General features: G+C 40.5%; 1 protein-coding gene across 1 annotated transcript; it reads right to left on the bottom strand.

Moving 5' to 3' along the window:
- Positions 1-2,031: 2,031 nt before the first annotated feature.
- On the bottom strand, positions 2,032-20,226 carry PDC (phosducin). Its single transcript, XM_086753559.1, has 4 exons — positions 20,148-20,226; positions 5,503-5,586; positions 3,963-4,123; positions 2,032-3,300 (listed from the first exon to the last, which is right to left on the bottom strand). The coding sequence occupies exons 2-4, from the start codon at positions 5,561-5,563 to the stop codon at positions 2,773-2,775; spliced, it is 750 nt and encodes a 249-aa protein (XP_086609685.1). The 5' UTR covers positions 5,564-5,586; positions 20,148-20,226; the 3' UTR covers positions 2,032-2,772.
- Positions 20,227-20,634: the final 408 nt, after the last annotated feature.

Here is a 20,634-nt window from a genome sequence, read left to right as displayed (position 1 = left end):
ATGATCAGTTCCCCTCTCTCCTCCGTTTTTGTCTGCATCAGAACATTTGGGGACACTCAGGGTCTCTGCGACTTTGAGTCACAAGAAAGAGTAGTTGAGGGTGGCAGGAAGGCTTCTCCCATGTGCTTATTGAAGCATTTACTTTTCGTTAGTCAGAAGTCTTCGTACAGTAGTACAATGTTTGAGTCAAGTCTTACTTTTTGTTTTTAAGGGTTTTTTTTTTCAGCAGAAATATGAATGACTACTGTGATCAGCGCTTTATTTGCAACTTCATTAGTCATGAGCTTCTCTTGAGGCTTGGCGTCACATGTGTGTGTGTCCTTTTTCTTAGTTTTTTTTTTAAATTACAGGTTGAAGGAAATCCTGCTTAAGCATGCTTAATCTGTCTCTTAAATTGGAGTGTCAGCTTATTTCTTACAACTAGCTCTAAATGTCGTTTCTGTGGTGGTTATTGTTCGTTAGGGTTTTTTTTGCTTTTAGCCTGGTTTCTCAAAGAAATGAAGCTTACATGATCAGACTGCTGATGTGCAGCCTAGTAACTTTTGAACCAAGTTTGACAAAGAGGGAAAGTTCTCAAGAATGTTAAGTTTCCAGCAGTTATGTGGAGATTTTCTGGTGTGTAGAAGACAGAAATCTTACGTATCACCTCTGAAACATGTAATCAAAAACACAAGAGAGATATTGTTCCGCTACCTGAGTAGCGGGTTATTTCTCTCTGCAAATGGTAGCTTTCTGAAGAGTCAACCTCCTGCTGCAAATGAAATGTTAAGATGAAGGCAATTTTAGCTGAGGGATAAAATTATGTTTGACTAATGTTAAAAGGGACTGCTCTAAGGGAAGAGCTTTATTCCACCTGGAGTTCCATCAGAAAAACTTATGAGTGTCTTGCATTCAGAAATTTACAACACAGTAATTGTAACATTTTGGGAATTCTTGGTGGAATAAAATCATTAATTGTTTTACAGGCTAAAGGAAGATTCCGCATTGTTGAAAGATTATAAGGAATTTCATGTTATTGCTTAGTGTGTACACGAGGTGAGGTTTCTAGTGCTCTGTTAAAATATTAATCCATGGCAAAACAGTGTTAAAGGTAGAATTTCTGTAGCATTTTAATAGTCCTTAAAATTAGACAAATGAAAATGACAGATTCTCTTCTTTTTTTGGGCCATTATTTAAAACAAGGTGTAAGTTGTGTTCAAATCATTTTGTTTGAAAGGGTATGTTGTGAGTTCTTCAGTAAAGTTTTGCAGGTTTGTATTTCCCAAGTCTTTTTGAGTAGGATTATTTTGTTGTGCAGATCTGTTGGAAACAGATTATGTATCTTTCAGCTACTTCTGTGAATTTTCCATGTGAATTAAAAGTGGAGAAAAAAATGTATTTAAAAGAGTGGTAAGAACTTGTTTTTAATGTGTGGATTATATCACTGTATCAGTGCCACAATGATTCCTTGGTCATGGCTGCTCAGATCTGAATTTTTACTGATCCGTGTGCAGAATTTCACAGGTTGACATTTCCATGGTGGAATCCTAACCCGAAGCAGAACTGAAAGCTCCCACTCCAGAGAGATCGAAATGTGAAACTATCAAATGAAATAAAAACTGGTGAGTCATACGAGTACTGAAAATAATCCTTAACATTTTGATAATCTCAGATGTTAACAGCAAAATTGTGTGTGGCTAAGATATAGATGTTTCTGTCCTCGGAATGAGGTACAGGTATTTCTGGCCTCGGAGTAAAATTCAGCCCTCAGCTTTGCCAGTGTGCAAAAGTCGTCATTGAATGTTCCTACTGTTTTGTTGTCTTGTATCAGAACTGGAGGAGGTGGACTTTTCAGACCTACGGAGAGAGGGAGAGGAAGGTTTCTAGTGAGTTTACCCTGTATCTTCCTCTCAAAATGATTGCTGTAGTTCTCGGCAGCATCCCTTTAGCAAAATTTAAAACTTAGAGTTTAGTAAATGTCTAATGAGCACTTACTAATACTTAACATGTTTTTAAGGTTATATGCTACCAACATATTTCACACTTCCGATGGCAGGTTTTGAGAGCTGTTAAGCTTTATTCAGAGTTATTACATAAGCACAATATACTTTTTCAGTAACTTGCAGACATTTTAAATATTGCTGTTCAAAATATGGAGCAACAATGAACTGAAATTAGCTGATAATGTGTCTGTGTTAGCTGTTTGGATGACAAACTTATAGAAGCGCTGAGCTAACTTCTGTATTTTCATGAATGTTGGAAGTTAAATGCAGAAGCATAAAATAATGTCCTAGATGCCTAAGTCATTTAGGAATGCAAGGACTTTGGGCTATTTGTCGTTAGAACTGCTGGATGAGATGATCTTCCTACTGAAGTCAGTAGAAGTGAGTCTGAGGAGCCAGGACTCGCCGTAATTCCAGAGCACAGAGATGGCTTTTTGTGTATGCCGAGGGATGGATCAGTCCTGTTCCTGTTGAAATGAAGTTCCTGTGTTTTGTAAAGACGTGCGTGGGCCCTCAGTCTTTATTTTTTCTTAATTTCTTGGAGATCACCAGTGTTGTTTCGTGTTCTACCTGTTACTTGTGGCTAGCGTAGAAATAATTATTTACAGGACTGCCAGTTGTATGTATGTTAAGTAAAATTCACATACTAACAGTTAAGCGACGTTTATGCATGTGTATCTTAGAAACAAGTTAGCAAAGACAGCCTTCTCTAAATGAGATGGGTGTTACTGCAATTGATTTACAACGTAGTGAGGAGGAAAGGGAGACAGGGAGGACTATGGCTCTCTAATTATTCAATATCTTGCTCATCCGTGTTGCCATTTCCAAGTACTGGAAGCTCCCTTTCAGGCAGCAGCCCATACTCATTTAGGAAAGACTCCACATCCACAGCAAAAAACTCCTCATTGAATTGTTCAGAAATGCTAATGAAATTGCTGAGGAGCTCCCCACCCTTATAGACAAGTAGAGTGGGAAGCACTTCATTTGAGAAGCGATCTCCAGCCCCCGTGTCAGAGGCCTTGATCTTGCAGAACTTCACGGTGGCGTACTCAGCTGCCAAGCAGGTCAAGCTGTTGTTGAGAGCATCACAGCCCTTGATGCCATCTTCGTAGATGTGGACGATGACAGTAGTGGTTTTACGTTCTTTCTCGATGGCTTCCAGAAACTGTTCCCCATTCTGGAGCTCACACACGTAACCGTATTTTGGCCCAAAACTCAGCCTCTGGTGCATATCCTGCATGCAGCGTTTACGGTATTGTTGTAGGCAACTTTCATCTTCTTGCTCATCATGAATTAATTCATACTCCTGCATGCTCATCTGTGAATATTGAGAGAATGTTATAAGTGTAACAGGAAGAGGCGAAGTTGTTTTCTAAAGAACATTGCATTGAAATCTTAGCCGGAAGAGCAGTCACTTCCTACAGTGACTCTTGAATGTCTCTTCAAGAGACGAGTGAAGATCCTGTCTCAACACTCACATGTCAACTTGATGATATCAAAGACAGTTGCCATATTTAGCAAAAACTTCCGGATCTTCCAGAGTTGGTGGGAATTTTGCCAGTGACTGTAGTGGGGTCAGAGTTTCATTCCTGTGTTTTTGGGGGGTTTGGGTCAATTTACATTTCGGAACTGGTAAATGGTGATGAGTAATGTTCAAGCTCAGAGCTCTATCCTGACTAATAGGTTTTTAAACATGTTAAAAATTTTCCATTGCCTTAACCAAGGATAGGTCATTGAGGCAGGGAAAGGAGGAAGAAATTCAAACTCTGTGCTGGGTGATATGTTGTTGTGAAGTATACTGTTTATTTTACTGAAGTTACTTTTCTTGAGAGAGAGCTAGATGGATGGTTGGACACGCATCTATATTGCGTGAGCGCTGCTAAATTGCAAAGGAATTGAGTCTGGCAAATTCAGGATTTTCTAGCTTATAACTGTTTTGTATAGAATACAAATGAATTTATTTTGCTTTTCTTCTCTTACCTTACGGCAGAATCTCTCTCTGGTGTCTTTATCATCTTTACTGAAAGACCTGTGTGGTGAAGACATTTGTCGAAGAATTTCTTTCTTGCTCAGGGACAAGGAGTCTCTGTCTTCACTTTCTAATTTAAACTTCCTCCAGTCATTGATCACGCCTTTGGGCCCTGAGAGAAATAACATTAGGTGAGAAACTGGCTGTAACAAGAAGCTATCTTAAGAAATTTCTGCTCTTTGCTGGTTTGTCTCTGTGCCACAGTTTGATTCATCCACCTCTCTTCCTTCCAGAGTGCTCTCCTGGAGTGCTGAAAACGAGAGCTTCGGGACTGATGTGTTACATCAGTCTTCGAAAGAAAGCAAGGTTTTTTTCTAAACTGGATCACTTTGGTGATCTAGTTCCTATCAGGATCCTGTAAAAGGATTTTGGTGAACTGCATGAGTAGTTAACAAGGATGAGGATGTTGAAACCTGTTAAGTGGCGTGTTGGCCAAAGCTAGTGTTTTGTAGAGGTGCATTTGCATTTCTCTGTAGACAATGTATTTGACTACATAGCATGCGTGAGGACTTACAGTGAAACTAAGAATACAGGACACGTGAGGCTTTTTTTTTTAAAAAAAAAAAGAAACAAACCCATACCTGATCTACTGAAAGAGTAACCTGTAAGGCAAATGCTGTGATAATTCTGATTGTAATGCAGGTCTTAGTCTTTGGAGCTGGTTGATTAAAGCAGTTAAACTTGAAATGGGAAAAAAAAAAAAAATTTGGAATTCCAGTGGTGTTTTTCAAAGTGGACCATTTTAATTTGCATCTTAGATTATAAAGTAAAAACAATGAATATTTTAGTGTTTTCAGAGGTGAAGTTTATTTCTATGGAAAATTCAGAAAAGGCTAGGTAAGCAACTCTCATCTCTGTGAGAGATGTGGTGTTGCTAGTTGCCAAGAGTCTATTTTGGGTTAAATTTCAACATCTTGAAGTGGTGGCTAAAGGCACTGTACATCCCTCTGTGGAAAGGGAAGGTGACCTGATCTTTTGCAAACAAGATTCCAAAACAGGAATTAGCCTGAAGCTCTTGACATAGCAATAACAGTACAGTAGCTTGACTTCCAAAACTGTTTTGCAGCCTAGGTGTCGATGTAGTGCCCTACATTTGGATCCCTAAATATATATATATATATATAAAATAAAAATAAATAAATACATAAAACAATTATCTTAGCCAACAGCAGCAAGGCTGATTGGGAAAGAAGCTCAAAAAGAGTTATTACAAGAACTAAATTTATTATGGCACAAAGGAAAATAAGCCCTTGGGAGGGAATGGTTGGCAATAATTATCTGTTGGTGGGGTGGGATGGAGTGATACCTGTCCATAGAGCTGAACACAATGTTGATACTCAAAAAAAATCATAGTGATTGAGTGCTGGATTAAAAGGATCATGGTTCTGAGCAAGGATGCTTTCAAAGCTTTTAAATGCTATGCTCTGCTGAAAGGAGCAGGGACAGTTTAGTTTATTTTTAGGAAAAAAAAAATACAGTTAGTTTCCTTGCCTGTGTGTGTCGCCTGTCCTTCAAAATCTTCTTCAAAGCTGGTGTTGACATTTTCTTCCATTTTAGTGAGTAAAGTAGGAGATGCTGCAAGTTCAGAAAGGAGAGTGGTTAATAACAGGATAGAAGAGAGAGAAGCTTACAGCAGGTACAGCGCAGTGTGTAATTTCCTGCAGCTGGTAGGTATCAGTCAAGATCAAAATACACATGATAACTAGAGCTTCTCATCATCTCATAAAAAGCAATCGCAATATACGTCGCTCTCTTTGAAAAGATGTCTTGCCAGATTCTTGCTGGAAGTGCCTGGGCAAGGATTTCTCCATTATACTGTTCCTTCTCGCTCATCACAGAATGTTGGGAACATGGTGTGAACTAGCGGCTGTAAAGATGTCTGTAATGAGAATGTGTAGTGAGTATTTTCTTTATTTAATTTCTTTAATCCCACTTGGAGTAATGAACCTATTAATTTCCCAAGTCGGGTAAGTACCTAGATTTAAGAGTTGCCTGATTTTTCATACTGAAGACAGAGCCAAGTATTTGAACCTGTTGGGCAAGAAACCTTTGAACATCCTGGAGGTCGTGTGCTTGTACTGGTTAGGCCATGTTTGTTACAAAACAAAAAAATTACAAGGGTTATAATCAAAATCACTTTCTTGTCCCACCCGTTCTATAAATAAGGTGAGCCAAGCCGCAATCACAGGGCACTGCGATACACCAGTACTCAAGCAGTACTCTCTTTATCTTTTATGGCAGAGGTTTTGAGGAGTGAAGTGGAACCACCATTCTTTAAGGAAGATGAGCGGTTTCCCTTCATGTATTCCCATGGACAAGATGAGGCTAGCTGGGTGGTGCCAGAGCATTACAGAGCAGCAAGTTTTGGCCAGAGCATTGAGCTCTTGAGGTCAGGCTGATGTTCTGCTGGTTCCGAAAGTCACAGTAAATGTTCTTGAGGTCCTGCAGCTTTCTTAAGACGACCAATTATCTGTTTCAGGAGGATGTGCTGGGGGAGAAAAGTACCAGTTCTTCGCATACATTTGTACTACGCTGCTGATCGACATCTACATAGCCCTCTGCATGAGCTCTGCCACCACGTAGTACTGAGTCTTTTCTAATGTTGCACATCAGCCACAAGTTTCCTTTTTAGTTGAAAACTGTAATTCTAATGTGATGAAGTGTCACTGTCCACAGGAGTGTTAAGGCAGACAATTTGAGTGTTCTCATTTAGTCTAGACTAGTTTTAGTTGTTCAGATGTTAAAGTAACCTTTACTTGACTTCACAGTAAATCCCATCTTGAAGCAAATGGAAGATGTTATCGTAAGATGAATGCTGTCTTTAAAAGCTGCTGATGTGTTAGACTAGAGCGATGCCAGTGTTGTAGCATGTGTGCACAAGAAGAAATGCAACTTCAGTTTTACATAACAGAATCAAGGAATAAAGTGGAATAATGACTGAGCAAGACACAAAGAATCAGATTCTTGTGTGTATTGGGAGTAAAGCTAACGAGTAAATGTGAGAATAAATTATTCCATACCTGTACTTATGGCAGCAGGGAGTGGGAAGTATTGCAAATAAGTTTGGAAGAAAAGCAGGTAACGAATTACACTTTATTAGTCTAAATTCTTTCTGTAGACAGATTGTTGTCAGCACATACAGCCAGATTACTGGATCAATTGCTATTCAATCAATTCTGAAATAGAAACATGAAGCTAATCTCTTCTCACATAGGCAAAACTAAAATCTTTGCCATGTCAGGGATGGACAACTATGTGGATATGCTAGGTCAGAGCCTTGCAAGTCATTCCCATGTCTTACATGGACATCTACAAAAAGCTCATCTGCTGATGTTGAGGGTTTTCTTGGTTCCATGAGGAAAGAGGATTTGGTTCTCTATATGCTTTGCTGTTTCATAGCTTTTAGGGCTGAAAAGACACTAAAAATACAGGATATGAATCAAGCAGTCTGTTGCAGGCTTGAACCAGAAAACTGACCATGCTTTTACTGGAACATCAGAGATGGGTACTGATTGCTTAACAAATGAAAGCTCTCTGTGAAGTTTATGTTACTGATCTATTGTACTTGATAAATCTGAAAAGATTAGGTAAATCATAACAGCACAGAAGGCTGCATTTCACCATTATTCTGCAGCATGGCATGAGGCAATAATCGTGACGATACACAGGCTGAGTAGCTGACCGTGGACCTGTGAGTGAGGAACTCCTAAAAGTTAATCCTGGCCCTATGACTGAGTTAGACTGTGAGCCTGGAGCAAGTCGCACAAATGGGCAATCCCAGGCACAAATACAGGCTGGGCTGAGAATGGATCTATAGCAGCCCTGAGGAGAAGGACTTGGGGGTGCTGGTGGACAAGAAACTCAACGTGAGCTGGCAGTGTGCACTTGCAGCCCAGAAAGCCAACCGCATCCTGGGCTGCATCACAAGAAGTGTGGCCAGCAGGTTGATCGAGGTGATTCTCCCCCTCTCCTCTGCTTTGGTGAGACCCCACCTGCAGTACTGCGTCCAGCTCTGGAGCCCCCAACATAAGAAGGACATGGACCTGTTGGAGCAAGAACAGAGGAGGTCACAAAGATAAGAGGGCTGGAGCACCTCTTCTCTGAAGACAGGCTGAAAGAGTTGGGGTTGTTCATCCTGGAGAGAAGAGTAGGCTCCAGGGAGACCTTATTGCAGCCTTCCAGTACCTAAAGAGGGCCTACAAGAAAAACTGGAGAGGGACTTTTGAAAAGGGCCTATAGTGATAGGAGAAGGGGTAATGGCTTTATACTGAGAGAGGGTAGATTTAGACTGGATATAAGGAAGAAATTCTTTACTGTGAGGTTGATGAGGCACTGGCACAGGTTGCCCAGAGAAGTTGTGGACGCCTCATCCCTGGAAGTGTTCAGGGCAGCATTGGATGAGGCTTTGAGCAACCTGATCTAGTGGAAAAAGTCCCTGCTCCTTGCAGGGGGGTTGGACTTGATGACCTTTAAAGGTAGCTTCCAACCCAAACCCTTCTATGATTCTGTGACTTGCTTGATTCTGCTATGCTGGGACATTTCCACTGCCCCCACCAGTCCTTCTCCTCAGGGCAGCTCTTGATCCATTCTCTACACGGCCTGTATTTGTGCTTGGGATTGTTAATGGTCTTGAACCTGTTCTTCTCCTATAGTGGGCACTTCTTCATTCTCCCTGCTTTTGCATTCTTGGGCGATGTGGCTAGAGCCCTTGCTGGCAAAAAAGTTGTTGAGAACCTCAGCCTTTTCCGTGTCTTGGGTAACCAGGTCTCCTATGTCCTTTTGGAGAGGGCCCATGTTCTCCTTGGTTTTCCTTTTATCCCTGACATACTTGTAGAAGCTTTTCTTGTTGCCCTTGACGTCCCTGGCCAGATTCAATTCTATCAGGGCTTTCCTTACCTTATCCCTGGCCAGTCAGATAATCTCTCTGTATTCCTCCCAGGCTACCTGTCCTTGTTTCCACCCTCTGTAGGCTTCCTTTTGGATTTTTGGTTGGTCCAGGATCTCCTTTTCACCTATGCAGGCTGTCTGATGTTTTTGCCTGACTTCCTCTTTTTGGGATGCATTGCTCCTGAGCTCTCTGTGTGTGAGGCTGTGCATCTACTTATGGGAGGGTGGGAATCCTCCTGTGCTAACAAGTGACAGATTTCCAAGGAGCCTAATCCAGAGCTCATCAATGTCACTAAAACCTTCTCAGTAACTTCAGTGCACTGCAGGGTGTGATCTGCAGCCCTGAGCAGAAATGATTGAACATGTATTTCCGTGATTTGTATGGTTGGGATGCGCGTGCTTCAGCCCCAGCCGTAATCTGTTTTGTAGCTACTATACAAAGTGCTACACGTCCAACAGACAGTTCATTTTTCATGCCATTTTCTGTATGTTGTTTAGTTCTTGCTGTTAGTCAGAATGTGTGTTTTCTGAATAAGACTCTGGGCAAGGGGTTGGAGCACATCAATATTTAAAAACAAAAAAGGAGGGGAGTGGGGAAGAGAGAGGGATCCATCCTTGGTCATCATGCATTTAGATTTGTAAGTGGCATTAGCACCATTACATAAGCGAGATCGATGTTGAGGTCGGAGGTCAGAATTTCAGACCAGTTGCCAGAGCGTTGTGGAGGGAGCCGAAAGCCGTAAGCACCTTTAGTGATCTGCTCCCGATGAGAAGAGTCAGGCACCAAGCCAGATAGCTGCTAGTCGAAAACACGGGGTACTTGCAGCTCCCTCTGCCTTCGGAGACCATCAGATCCCTTGCGTTATGGTGGCTAAATATGGATTCCAGAGCCACAGGCGCCTGCTTTGACTGCTTGCGCTGCTGTTGTGTTACCCAGATGTGCAAAGACAAACTTACTGTATGGATAAATAGAAATTTCCTGGGCTTACCTAAAGGAAAAACATGGGGTATCATGTAGTGATTAAATCAGTGTGTTTGGGGAAAAAAACTTAATTTAAAACAGGAAATTATTTGCATAAAGAAGAGGTCGTATGATAAGAAGAAAATGTAAACCGGGATGGGTTGACGTAGAAAGCTGTCAGCTTTGCCGCAGGTCACTGCGACTGATGAGAGGGTTATGGGATTGGATTATTTGCTCTATCCGCTTTAGGAGAGTTACGCTGTTCTTTATTTGTGAGATGGAAACATTTTAAATAGATGCAGTCCAATGTTTCCTTTATCCTGGAGGCTTTGCCAGTTAGGAAATTCCCGACATGACTACCCCTGGCTTCAGCATTGTGTTACGTTAAAAATCATAGGATCTCTTTCTCATCTTTTTTTTTTTTTTCTGTCTTTCAAAATTTGGCCTATAGTTATGCACCAGAAATTATTCATCTTTTGTGGATTGCACATTTATTTCTGGATTTCACTCTGAAATGGAGAATTAGCTAAACATCTTTAACACCAATCAGCTTCACTTCTGCCACAGAACCACTGTGTTTTGTATGGAAAGGCAGAATGCAGATTTTTAAAACAAGACTATTTCTGTTATTTCAGAAAAATAATATTAGATTACATTACTAATGTCAAATTTTAATTATCATTAACCAGATTTTTTTACTTGAAAAAGCCTTATTTTGTGTATTAAATGGTGAATGTCTTTTGAAATTCAGGATTGGAATGTTTGGACCATGTTACATATTTGTTGGAGCAGTTATATAGTTGTTACTATTTTGATAAATTCATCCTTTTATTTATTATTCTGTTAAGAAATCTATTATTCATGTATCTTCTTTGTAAAATAACTTGGATATATCAAGTAGGGTTGAGGAGGAGGATAGTTGGATGCTAAAAAAATGGCTATTTGAAGTGAAAGCAGAACAGCCAACATTTTCAAATGCGGATATTTAAGGGCATGAACCAAAATCCATGTTTAACCTCAATGCCTGGCCTGATTTGTCAGATGAATTGAGCATTTCATCACGGTACTCTGAAAGTCAGGACAGAATTTTCACTTGATTTTAAGTACATATTTAGTTTCTGAACTCTAAGTAGACATCTGTATGCCTGCTAGAATTGACATGTCCTTCAGAGATTTGGTTGGAGTTTATGCTGTAATTAGCAAGGGCATGATGAATGGCAGAAGCCCAGGGGAGAGATTTTATATATGTGTTTTTTTCCAGGCTCAACAGATGTTTGGCAGTGCCTATAATCCCTATAATTTTTCAAAAATCACTTATGTCAGAGCTGTAGCTCTAGCAATGACTGGAAGCAGGTGTTTAGAGCGGTTGATGGCCAGCATTTTATCGAAAAGGGAAGAAACTTAAATTTGTTGTGAGGGAAATTAAAGATCTAGAAGTAGTAGTACCCTGTAGGGACTTTGAACAGACTCTTACTGCTCCTTGCCATCAAAAAAAAAAACCAAAACTGCCTGCAGGTGAGGGCTGAGAGGAATCAAAACTTGTGAAGTTGGGAGAACATCCACTGTCTGGTTTGGGGTATGGCTTGACCAAGAATACCTCCTAAGACTCTGGATATGCAAAAAAAAAATTGCAAAAAAATTGCCCACAGAAAACAGTTAGCAAAATAGGTTTGGGTCAGAAATGATAGTATTTAATTCTGGTGTCGGCTGGTTTGTTGTGGGTTTTTTTTTTTTTTTGCTTAGTTGAAGTTCTTTTTTCAAATGTGTATTTGTAACTGTAAACTGCTTTTGCTTTCCTCATATTTACGCTTTGTTATTATCTGCAAAAGGCAGGCTGGACCTAGCCAACAGGCTCCCTATAAATGCAGGGTCTACCTACACAGTCTTTCTCTCAAATTTGAGAGTTAAGTAATTTTGAAAAACAGTTGTTTATGGCAGCTTTCAAACTCACGTGTTCTTCCTTCCTAGCTTTCTGTGAGCATTACCGTGCATCCTCTGAGATGTCTGAAGATTTTGTTTGCTGCTTTCCCATCAATTGAAAAGTTACTTTATCATACAATTCTGACACTGACACCGAGTTAGTACCTGTCTCTGCAGCTGGACCTACTCACCCCAGCTGGACAGAGTGCAGCATCGAATGCTGTGGGCAAGCTAGGACAGCAGCTCGTGACAGGGAGTACTTATTAACTTCTTGGCAATTTAATTAGATTTACATACGTCTTGTGGTGACGATTCAAGAGTAAAGTAAGTCAGAGCAGACCAAGTAAGACTGTGCTGTGGTAAGGACAGGGACATGGATGAAGGAGGTGTCTTCAGCCTGAACTGTTCTTGTAGGACTGGCAGAGCCAAGCATATTAGTCTTGCTTGTGACTGCTAAGGGCTTGCTGTTCTTCCCTTCACTTTCTTACCCTTTTGGTAAAGTGTCCTGAGACTCCACCAAGCACATCGCCGTGTTTTAGAAGAGTTAAGATTCAGTTGTTCACATCATCTTGTTAGAGGCGTTAACTTAAGGCACCCAAAACGGGAAGCTGATTTTTCTTGACTGTATCTACTGAATGTGTAGGGGTAAGCCCTCCAGGTGGCTTTGCAAAAAATGAGTCTGCATTGCCTTTTTCAGCTGGAGAGACAAGCTGTGTAAGGTGGGTGATTGGGTTAGGCTGGTGTGAATCTCCCATCCTCCCAACTGTTACGTTATCAAGTAGGTAGGTGTTTGTATTAGTAGCTTTCAGCCACTCTGTTAATATGGAAAGAGCCACTACCTAAAGGTGGAATGGTTCTACAGTTCTGTGATCTCTCCTCTCAACCATCCACTAACCTGCAGAAATATGAATTTTTAAATGTTTTTCTTCTCTCCTGACACACTAACACAATAGCTGTATGTGCAGCTATTGGATGCAAAATTGTTTTCCCTTTATAGAGCAGAAGGTGAAACTTGCTGGTTTGAGGGATTAAGTTCTGCATTTATCTTAAATGGGAAGATCCACATGTCCAAGTGGTATATCTGTATTTGTGAAAAGGCAGCAAAGACACTGAGGAGCGTGCAGGCAATCTTGACTCAGGTCAGTATATCCACATGAGAAGGAAAAAATGTCCTCTGTTGCACTGTAAAGCTGTTGCCAGCTGGATGTGTTCCAACAGAATGTTGTTGGTTTGGTTTTACATGACCATTTACCAAAAAATGCAGTAGCTGTTTATAAAGTAATTGATCAAATGACGGACATCCAGGTCCTGTTCCAACCAGCTGCAACTTCACAGTGCGTGCTGCGGGGTTGCCTGGCCCTCGTCCGTGCAATGTCAGAAATAGTCGCTGCATGACCCTGACATCCCTGTGGCAACTACAATTCGTGAAGTAAAACCAATAGTAGGAATGTGTTCCTCATGTTGCCTTTATTAATCGGAAGATGAAGGCCAAAGCAGACAGTATCGTGTGACCACAGAGAGCCCTGCAGAGCTGTAACTCCTGCAGTGGGTACGTCAGGTCCGTGGCTTCCTGATTTATCCCTTTCCTGCACAGATCTTTTATACCATTGGTATCATTCCAGAGGCTTTATGTTTTTCTTTAGTTCCTGTGATTGAGTCTTGATTATAAATGGTGAAGTTTCACCAGCTAAATTATAAACAGCTTTATGTGTGGCTTGGAAAACTGCATAAAATTAGAATTAATATTTTCACTTCTTTGCAGACCAGAACTAAGCAAAATGGAGGTATGGTTAAGCAGCAACTAAGGCATTTACACAAGTTTCTCTGAATGTGTAGATACATGTCACAATTTGGAGAAAAGGCTGATGGCTTAAAACACATGCTTTTCCTGTCCTGCTCCAAAACATAGTTCAGAGAAACGGCATCATAAATCCTTTCCTTTGCTTTTGTTTATCTACAAACTGCAGTGCAGATTCTGGGCCAATTTTTCTCTGTAGTTAGTTGTTTCTAAGATTGCTTCACAGGGACTGCCATGGCTCTATCCTGAAATTCATTCCAAATTCCCCATGGTCAGGCGACAGTTGTTCATCCCATGAGAAGCCAGCCCAGCTGCAGCCATCTATAAGTGATCCTTTCTTGAAGGCTTCTAACATTTGTCTGAGCACAAGAAAAGAGCATCAGCAGAAAAGGGGCTTCTTGTAACAAGCAGCAGGAGGCACCAGGAAGCTTGCTTGTTTAGGGGAGGGTGGGGGGAAAAGAAGGGAATGGGGAGAAGGAAAATGAAGGGAACAAGATGATCTTATTGGAAAAGTTCTTACTGTGAATGCTTCTGATTCATTTCATCCACTTTGTATGCACACACCAGCACGCTGTGCGCACCACTACAGCGGTCAAATGCCAATTTACCTCCTAGGGACAAAATTTGGAGTGAAGCCCTGGTGAAGCATTACCATCACCTGCCTGATGTGAAAATGCTTGTGTAAAACCCAGGAAATAGCAGTATCACAGATAGGGCGGCCCTAGGTACGGGCAAAGATGCCTGAATTCCTTTGGTTCCTCTGTGCTAATCTTAAGCGTCAGTGGAAAACACACTCAACAGTGTGAGTTTCTAGTGACTAAAATAGGGGAATGAGTGGTGAGTGTCTGAACACAATGTTCCTTGTGTTGTAGGAAGTTGCTGCAGGATTTAGGTACCTTCTGCAAAATGTCAGAGCAGCCCCGTCTCATTGCTACCGTGGCTGAGGCTGACGTGATAAGATAAGCCGGGTCCTGACCTCTTCTGTTTGCAGCAGCTGGCCAGATGATCAAGAGATACTGAAGGTGTTCCGATGGTGTTTATGCAGCAGAGTGTAACGTTTGGATAAAACCTGAGCTCTGTAGGAACCTGACTGCAGCTGTGGAATTAGCTGCAGCAGACATGGGATGTGGATGGAGTAGCAGCCATATACAGTGAGCTGGATTTAGGAAAGGAAAGGAATTCTGTGAGCATTAGAAGTAATGAAATCTGATTTTTCTATGATTCTTTTTCTAATGATTTTGGTGTCTAAAAGCTTTTTGCTGTGGCTTCAGCACTTAAAGGTGCTCTGTTTGTGGATTTTGCAGTGTTAAAGAAGATGTGAGTGCATGCGAGAGCACTCGTTCTCCCTTAGGGAGAATTGGACTCAGATACAAAACCAGAGAGTATCATAAGTCAGAGAAAAAACATGCTATTTCAGATTACCGTGATGTCAGTTGTTTGGATTTACATGATAAATGGCTGTTGCAGCATTAACTGTCCCAATAGAACAGTTCAAAAGTGGATCAGTTTCTAAGAGCCTCATTTATTGATGTGTTCCAACAAACTCTCTTCAAAAAAAAAAATCAAATTATAATTCATTTAACTATTTAACAGTCGATAAACACTAGGCTGGTCATTATGACAGCAAGTCTGTATTAATCTCTACTTTAAATATTGTGGGAGAGTCTTGGATGTTACATCATACTAAACAGAAGAGTATAGTAAAATTCTGAAGACCTAAAATGATTGATGTTGTATTTTAAATAGTCACTTTCTAGTATGATTGATTAAGTAATCTAAGTAAGATCTGAATAAATGCATTCTAGTTTGGTGTTTACCATAGGTTGTGTGTAACTGACACCTCCAAGACAATTTGGTTCAGTGGCCTGAAGCCCTTTTTGGACAAACTGCTTAACTTAACTAGTCTTGAGAAGATGGAAGCATGGATAAGGGGGGAAAAAAAAAATTGCTGTCATTGGGAGATATGGTCTCCTGAAAAGCAAGGAGCGCCTCGAGGTGGCTGTAGCGTGGGCATTGAGGAAGTCCCGAAGGTCTAAAGGTGCTATATTTAGACCTCGGATGGTCAATGGCTGGTGTGTTTCCTCATCTAATAGAGCCTGACTTCTGACTCTTTCTGAGGGTTTGCTTCATCCTGCTAGGCTTAAGGCTTAGGAAGATTATTTTTAGCCAGGCTGTATCTTCCAGTGTGCCTCTTGCCTGCGACCAAATGCAGCGTGTAACAAAATAAACCCGGACAGCAGCCGACATGTAAGCGAACAAGGTGAGCAGTTGCCAAATGCTGCCTTCTGGGATCTCTTCTCAAGACAGAATTGAGGTCTCCCCATGACCAGTTTTCATGTCAGAGAGTTCAAAGGACACCACCACTGAACTTAATGGTCAGCAGCGTTGCTATACTTGGATTTAACCTGAAATTGTCAGTGAAGGCATGTCATCATTGTGTGCTTTCAGAGAGGCAAGATCCAAGGCTTTATCTCATAATTTCTTTCAAAACAGTCTCAGTTTACTCTATTTAAAAATTTCAAAGGCCTTCCTTAAGGGATCTCTGAGAAAAGGAATAGCTAGTATCTTTACTGCTTTAAGCCTAGACAACATCCCTGCTAGAAGTACTGGGAATGTGTGGTTGTCTTTGGATACTGCTGGAGGCAGCTATTTTAATAGGATTCCAGCAATTATGAAGGACAAGATTCAGCATCACAATTATTTTATTTGAGACTTTGTGTCAAAACGACAAGACTTTATTATAACATGCTTTCACCTCAAATTAAGATAAAATATTTAATTCCATGCCAAGCAACTCTCCTTAAGATATTGCATAAATTGAATAATTTCAGCATATTTCAATTATGATGTCATATCATGAATGACCGTTACACTACTGAAATGGCAAGGATATGCAAACAGAAACAAATTTGATTTCAAGATGCCATTTGAATTTATTACTGTAATGTTTTCAAAGCAAAGATACTGCTTTTGCGGAAGTTCTCATCAACTCTGAAACTATTAAAAAAAAAAAAAATCAATGAAATAGTTTTTGTTAAGAACGAATTTGATGAAGCATTTTCACCTGGCTCTGTGCAAGACCTGTTAGCCAGCAGTTTTCCATGAGGCTGAGAAAGACCAGGAACTGAATCTGCCACTCAGCATGGATGAGTTTAGACTAGAGTCTGGAGGGCTGAATTTGGATGGCTGGCTTAGGTAACGAGAGTGGTAATTTGGAAGTTTATTGGAGGGGCTTTGACTGTGTGGAGTTTCATAACGCAGCAGGTACTTTGCTCGGAGCAGCTGAGATTCCTTATTAAAGCCCAGCTTAGCTCTCTCTGCGGGAATCACCATTCCCACAACGTTGCCGTCCCTCGCGCTGGTTGAATGCAGCGAGGAAAAACTGTCTGGCATTTGCTCATGGTGACTTCTTGCATTTTCCTTCTTTCGCTTCTGTTACCTGTGGCTGTTAGAGTGGAAAGGGTTCTGGGTGATCAAAAACAGTTTGGTTTTTTTGTTGTTTTTTTTTTTTTTTTGGCAAGCAAATATATGGAGCTATTTTTCAGGCTTGTCATACTGCCTCTGCTTGTTGCCCTCATCTTGCATGCCTGCCCGAAATGACAATGCCAATCAAAAATTGTAATGTTGCATTTCAGCTTAAAAAAAAAGAGTTAATACAAGAGGTGACACTTAAAAATAGTTGGATGTGATTTTTTTTGTTTTGTTTCAATTTTTATTCTTTTACCGAGAAAGTGTCATTCCCCTAGTATTGGCCAACTCTGCTTGTACCTGGTGTTGTGTAGACCTCATTTTTCTCTTTCATTTTGTTTTTTTACTCATAGTTCTTTGATATCTTCCTTCCGGTAACCAGCAGAACAGGAACGGCTCTGTACTTGGATACCGATTGTGAAAATTGCTCTACAGCTTTCGCTTGAACTCCGTAGGCACTGAACGTTAAAGGCAAAAACGGTGGTTGGCATATGCTCGTGACAATGTGATGGAGTTCTCTGTGTTGATTTATAGCACGTTCCAGCTTACATTTAAATAATTTTAAAACATTTCACTTTGTTGGGACTCAGGCTAAATCATTCAAGGAACTGAGAATTAAGGTTATAATTCAGTCTAACTGTGGTTAGCCATATGCCTTAAAATGGAGCCTGTTATGTAGTTTAAGGTGGAATAGCACTGAAAGCTAGTTGCCAGACTCTCCAGCTGAGTTCCCCGCAGCTGCATTAAACATGCCAAACCGTGGAGGCAACCTGATGTTTCTTTCTTCTCCTTGCTTGCCCGTGTCTAACCAGAGTGCTGTACAGTCTCTGGAGGGTTTTCTGTCCATGGGTGGCTTTTGGAAGATGGGTTGGTTGGTCTGTTTTTATACCACTGACTATCTAAAAGTGGTCTAAGAAGACAACAAGTCTACAAGATAGGGTGGAAATGTAAAGGTGATATAGATTTTTCATAAGTTCTTGCATCTTCTGTGTTTAAGACTATTGTGAAGTTGCACCACTTTTGCTTATAGTGAGAATCACAGGCTGCTATAACTGCAGTTAGTTGCACAACTGAGCTGACTAATCCCTGTAATCCAGTCTAGTGCAGTATCTATGGAAAATTATTTCCCCACTGAGGTATGGAGCTACTGATTGTATCAGTCAGGCCCTTTTTTTCTGAATTGATGCTCTCTTTGCTGGTTTTTTGGGTTGGTTTGGGTTTTTTTTTGGTTGGTGGTTTGGTTTTTTTTTTTGAGGGCTAGAAAGGGACAGGGATGTCCTTTCCTAATCTAACCCACCCAGGAAAAAACTTTGCAGTTAAGATGAAGATATGAACAGATGGCATCGTGAGTATTTTGAAGATGTAAAATACCTGTAGGATTTTTGCACTTTGTGTGTTAGGAATAAGGGAACCCTGTGATGGCTTCAACATCCATTGCTGCTAGTGATAAATTCCCTCTGTCACTGAAAGCCAGTAGTTGCATATGCTGGTGTGTAGCAATCATCTTTAGCTGTGCGATTTGCTCTCAACTTGCATTATTTTGATTATTATCTTTAATTCCTTAATGCATTTGCCCATGACTTGAGCTGTGCTGTAATTAGAATTGCTAGGATTAGACATTAATATTTATAACAGAGATCAGCTTAACATCCCATTCTGAAATAGGATGAAGTATTCACATATAATTCTAGCAATCTGTTATGTATCAGCTGCAGAAGAGTGACTTTATGTTCCAACTATTCCCTCTTGTCAAAAAAAAAAAAAATCAAGTACTAGGAGAAAACTTGTAAAGCTGTTGCTTGTGAAGATTATATTTTTGTGTAAGCAAGCTGGATGCAAGAATCCAAAATGCAATTTTTGCCCTGAGGTTTCTTGACCACTTAGACCTGCACAATTCACAGCATGCTCAACTTCTGGGGATCTCAGCTGTAGAAAGCAATCTCTCAGTATTGAAAAATAGGGGTTTAGTGGACTGTTACATGTACTATGTTTTCTTTGTTATGGTTATTTTCTAAGGATTGACACATATATATAAAATATGGCTGCTCTTGTGCCCACTGCCAAATCCAAATCTGAGTACAAATGATGAAGACCTGCCATTGAGAACAGCAAAATACTGGTAAGTAAGTAAAACAATTTCTGCATCTCCACTGAACTGTGGACCTGACCACAAAATAGGTGGGCTCACCAGCAAGATAGGGACATTTTATTCATCTTTTCATGCAACACATTATTTATACCTTTGGTTATATACTTGCAACCTGTCACACCAGCTAGAGTGAAATTTCTTGTCCAGTACATTTGGTTTATTATTCTGTCACACCAATATTTATACATAGAAGAACATTATTTTGCAAGAAAACAATTCTGAGCCTGAAATCAGATACCCAAGTAAGAAGGATTTATTCTGACGTTAGGATTTAGTTTCTTGGAGGAAAATTTTCTGAGGATTATCCCAGGCATTTGAGCCCTTCACTCACCCTTCACCAAAGCACAGAAGACCATCCCAGTACAGGCAGAAGAAATGGTGCGTTTACATTCTCTTGCCTGTTCTTATATACAGAGTAGCATTTAAAGAGCAGAAATCCCATTTTGAATTAAATCAGTGACAAAATCAAATACAGAGAGATAGGATTCCATGGGAGGAGTATAAAAGGTCTGTTAAATTAGACATATATGTCACTTCTGATAGCTTGGGCACACACCGCCAGCAGCTCAGTGGTCAGATTTCTAATCTTCCTCTTCCCCAAAAAGACTCCATCTGGAGTGAAGCACCACTTACTGTGCATGCTAAAGCAAAATCTGTACTTATTTAAGGCACGAATATGACAGCTCTTGTAGCTTGTTATTCTCAGCTTAATCAAAACAACCTGCCAAATTCATAACTGGAAATCTAGCATTAGTTTTTATCTCAACAGCTACTTTTTAGCCTGATGCCAAAGGTGAGGTTCTACTGAGAGACCGTATCAGTTAAGTTTATCTATTACAACGTTTAATACACTGATAATAAATTTTAGCAGCTGTGACCATCTTCGAAACACCGTATTTTATTCCCCTACTAAAGTAAAACTTGAAAGACAACTGGCATACCAGTCACTCTACCTGAGAGGCTCGGTCGCTCAGCTCCGCTTTTTCCAAGCGCTGACAAGTGTCCTTGGTGGTTTCCAGGAGAGGAGCTGGATTACAACTGACCACAGATAGACCTGGTCTCAGATTTACATCTCTGTAGTGATGACCCTTGCAGAAATAGGTTTGGACAGGTAATAGGATTATCATAAGGGAATTAGAAAATTCTGTTCATTAGTTTGAGCCAATGAAGTTGCAGACTGGATAGAGGTTTAAAGGATTTGGTGCATAGATATAATTGGGAAGGGAGAAAAACAACTGAGCCTACAGAAGAGATACAGATGGCACCTTGGTATTGCAAAGCAAGGTGTATTAAAATGCTGAAGATATGCAGGTGGTTTATAAGCACAGTATAAGAACCTGTTACTGCATGCAGGAAAGCTACGCTTGCAACCCTGATGGCCTTTTAGATATTTCTGAGTTGTGCTAGGACTCCTGTTTATAAAAAGGATAAAACTATTCA

The sequence above is a fragment of the Chlamydotis macqueenii genome, chromosome 8 (genome assembly GCF_036417535.1).
Source record: "Chlamydotis macqueenii isolate bChlMac1 chromosome 8, bChlMac1.mat, whole genome shotgun sequence".
In the NCBI taxonomy this organism is placed as follows: Eukaryota; Metazoa; Chordata; class Aves; order Otidiformes; family Otididae; genus Chlamydotis; species Chlamydotis macqueenii.
The sequence above is the reverse complement of the archived record's forward strand: the minus strand, read 5'-3'. Positions and strand labels throughout refer to the sequence as shown.

Bases quoted from the DNA above. Each gene is read 5' to 3' on its own strand.
- PDC (XM_086753559.1), bottom strand. From the start codon at position 5,563: ATGGAAGAAAATGTCAACACCAGCTTTGAAGAAGATTTTGAAGGACAG. The intron at 4,124-5,502 runs GCAAGGAAACTA...TATTTCTCTCAG, and splicing joins AGGACAGGCGACACACACAG to GGCCCAAAGGCGTGATCAAT. The intron at 3,301-3,962 runs GTAAGAGAAGAA...CAATATTCACAG, and splicing joins GAGAGAGATTCTGCCGTAAG to ATGAGCATGCAGGAGTATGA.